Raw genomic sequence first — 3,857 nt, 5'->3', positions numbered from 1 at the left:
TATATATATAATATTTTGATAGATATAAATAGATTTTGGGCAGTATGACTAAGTGCATAGTTTATGAACTATATAGCCCAAAGCTTTAGCCCTCACAATATAACTTTAAACCTGTGTTTCTCCCAGACTCATGAGAGCCATAAAGGCAAAAGCACTTCTTCTGTGGTGACTGCAGACCTCTTCCCCTCCACCATCTAATCATGGATGATATAGCTCCACAAGACACGTCTTCCCTCATGAAGGGGGCCAGAGTCATTGCTAAGGAGGCCAAACGACAAGCTGTTAAGAAGGTCAACAAAGTTGTGGACCATGCCTCAGACGAGTACTCCCATAGTCGCACCTACCAGCGCTTCCAGGATGAAGACGATGACTACTACAGCCAGCCGGATGGGAACTACACAGGAGACCACGCCAATGATGAAGAGGGATCCAGTGACGCCACTGAGGGTCACGATGACGAGGATGAGATATATGAAGGGGAGTACCAGGGGATCCCCTCGGATGCAAAGGCCAGAGATGGACAGGTGGCTCTGGGACAGCCGCTGGCGGATGGCCTGAAGGACCGGAGAGAGCTGGAGAACGAGAGGCAGGCAGACGAGGAGGAGCTGGCGCAGCAGTACGAGCTCATCATTCAGGAGTGTGGACATGGCAGGTTTCAGTGGCAGCTGTTCTTCACTCTGGGCTTGGCGCTCATGTCTGATGGTGTGGAGGTCTTCGTGGTGGGCTTTGTTCTCCCTAGTGCAGAGACGGATATGTGTGTGCCTGACTCGAGCTCTGGATGGCTAGGTAAGAATAACAGGAATGTAACTATTGTACATAAACACTATATATTTATGCATATAGCACATTGTATGCAAAGTTTGCATTTTAACAGTCATGCATTCCCTGGGAATTCAATCCATGAGCTTGGTGTTGCTAGTGCCAGGCTTAGTTCACCCAAAAAGGTGATACCATTTTCCATTTTGGAGAGTATCACGATGCATGCAGTACGCGTGCTTTTCCAGCACATAAACAAAGCATGCATGTGGTGCTGTTGATGTAGAACACGCATGCGCTGTGCCTCGTTTACATTCAGAGGAGAGCACGTTCATGTGTCGTGATACTCTCCAAAATGGTGCCCAAGGGTGACGCGGAGGAGAAGAATTGTTGAATAAAGACGTTAATTGAATTTTGTTTGTGCACAAAAAGTATTCTCGTAGCTTCATAAAATTACAGTTGAACCACTGATGTCACATGGACTATTTTAACAATGTCCTTACTACGATTCTGTGCCTTGACCATGGCAGTACCCTTGCTTTCGGATTTCATCAAAAATATCTTAATTTGTGTTCCGAAGATGAACGAAGGTCTTGAACGATGAACGAAAAGCAGCAAATTAATATATTAGAATGATTTCTGAAGGATTATGTGACATTAAAGTCTGGAGTAATGATGAGTGCTGAAAATTTTGCTTTGCCATCACAGAAATAAATTACATTAAAAATATTTATATTTAAAAAGAAAACAGCAATTTTAAATTGTAATATTATTTCACTAAATCATTGTTTTACTTTTTAATGAAATGGTCAACTTGAGCAAAAGAGTAATATTTTCCAAAATCATTGACCAAAAACATTTTTTCTTTTTAAATATATGACCTATTATTTTTATTTATTATTATTATTGGCTGTTGTATTCAGTAGTAGATTATTATTTAGTGTGGCCAGACAGTTTACTATACTGGACAAAAAGGAAGCAACAATATCAAAATATTTTGATATTACTTGATCATCAAGAGCAAGTGTGTGATACTTCTTTAAACAGTCTACAAGTTCTCATTGACCTGGTTTAGGGTCATTGATATTCATATAAATTGGCATTCTTATGTGTTTTATAAGTTTAATCAAGTCTGAGTATCTCTCTTTCTCTCTATCCTTCTTTTTTATCCTGCTTTTTCTTCACTTATGCACTCATCTGGAGAGCCCTGAGGGCATTGTGTGGCATGCGCTGCTTCCCTCTCTTTCATGCTCCCTCTCTCTCTTTGTCCTTACTCTGTCAATGGCTTTTAAGACATAATCGCACGTGGCCGGCTGTGACTGCCGGTACAGCTACTGGCTTTTGAGATCAGATACGGTCATCAGCAGAAGAATTTGCTGCTCCTCAGCCAGAAAGATTGAAACACTGTATAGGGATCAAAAGAAATAGCTTTGAAATGCTTTTATGTTTTTTAAATCTTTTTAAACTCACAACGGCTGCATTTATTTAATACAAAATACAGTAAAAACTGAAATATTGTGAATTTATATATATATTTATATATACTATATTTTAAATAACTGTTTAAATATATTTTACAAATGTTTTTTACTTGATACAATGATCATTTTTTTCAGAATTATTTGATGAATAGAAAGTTTGAAAGGATTTATTTTTAATGGATTTTTTTGTAACAGTATAAAAGTCTTTACTGTCATTTTAATCACTTTAATCCTTGCTTTTAAAAAACTACTAACTCCAAACTTCTTTCAGAGAACAATGCATTGTTTCAAGCAGATATTCAGGCAGAAATTTAGAGCCCGCTGACTAACAACAGTCTAATTCAGTCTTGTTAAACAGTGAATATCTCTCGGTGAGTAAGGTAATGGCTGCTCTCCAGCAGACACAGTGGTGCAGTGGTGATTTAGTGCAGAGATGCTGCAGAATATGAACTTTCTGCAGGTCCTAGTTAGCATTCAAGTGTTGTCTCTTTTTCTGTTTGCTGTCATAGTGTAACTAGTGAAATGGCACAGTACCACATTCCACATCTGATGTTTAAACCTGATCACAATTCACACATTCATTTTCTGTAGTCATTTACTCATCCTCAAGTCATTCAAAACCCATATACTGTACTGTATGCTTTTCTTTCATGAAATCTAATAGTAAGAAGTTTAGCAGAATGTCCAGGCTTCTCTTTTCCATGCAATAAACAGTATACAGTGATTTATACTTTCAAGCTAAAGAGAAAAAAGTCGCCATCAGAAATCCATACACTATGCTACTAATTTTAAAGAATATTGAAACAACTGTAATTGACAAATTTGTTCAAACTGTTCAGTTGTGGTTTTATAAATGTTTAAATAGATGCTAAATATAATGGGCCTTTTATATTTGAGCTTTTTACTGAGACCAAATTATTTTGCTGTAGTGAATTTTCAAGAAACAACATTTTGAGTGTTTGGATGATATGTTCTGTACGAACAGAACCGCAGTGGACTGAACAAGTTGTGTCACGTTACTGACATACGTGTACTTTGATATTAACTATCCTTCTCCCAGGCATTATTCAAGGCTATCATGAGTTAGAGAAGGAAATTGACTTTTGTTATGTTCATGCATGCAGACATTATTTGATCCGTTTCTGCCTGTACAGGACAATTTAGTTCAATGTAGTTTCACAGAGTATTGGCTTTATTACCCAACTACAATCAGACTATTCATCCTGATTAAAATCTATGAATTATACCCAAGGGGCATTTAGTATTCTATAGAAAGAAGGCAATGGAAAATTGCTGCATCACACAATTACAGTAATGGATGGTGTTGTGAACACGTTGTGTGATGTATCTTCCATTACTTTTGGTTTAGATCCAGGAGCCCATCTTTGTCTATTAATCTGTGGCTGATTTATCTACTACATCTTATCATAACCCCTTTTCTCGCTCTCTTTCTCTGTCCACCCTCTCTCATTATTCTCTTTATCTGTCTCTTTTTGTGCATTGTTGAGTCTAGGAGACGCTGAGCTTGGCTAAACTGCAGTGAAATCACCCACTGCAGAGATTACAAGACCTGCACAGCCTCTCAATGTGTGCGAGAGAGAAAAAGGGATATATATATAT

At 38.0% G+C, this 3,857-nt stretch overlaps 1 protein-coding gene across 1 annotated transcript in view; it reads left to right on the top strand.

Moving 5' to 3' along the window:
• The window catches only part of LOC107685256 (synaptic vesicle glycoprotein 2C-like), a 37,123-nt gene that overhangs the window by 7,771 nt on the left and 25,495 nt on the right, over window positions 1-3,857 (top strand). Inside the window, exon 2 of the mRNA XM_016481776.1 lies at window positions 127-786. Coding sequence (XP_016337262.1) covers window positions 201-786 — 586 coding nt within the window. The 5' untranslated portion in view covers window positions 127-200. The remainder of the gene's footprint in view (window positions 1-126; window positions 787-3,857) is intronic.

This window comes from Sinocyclocheilus anshuiensis, unplaced genomic scaffold, assembly GCF_001515605.1.
Source record: "Sinocyclocheilus anshuiensis isolate Anshui unplaced genomic scaffold, SAMN03320099.WGS_v1.1 scaffold577, whole genome shotgun sequence".
Lineage (NCBI taxonomy): Eukaryota > Metazoa > Chordata > Actinopteri > Cypriniformes > Cyprinidae > Sinocyclocheilus > Sinocyclocheilus anshuiensis.
The sequence above is the reverse complement of the archived record's forward strand: the minus strand, read 5'-3'. Positions and strand labels throughout refer to the sequence as shown.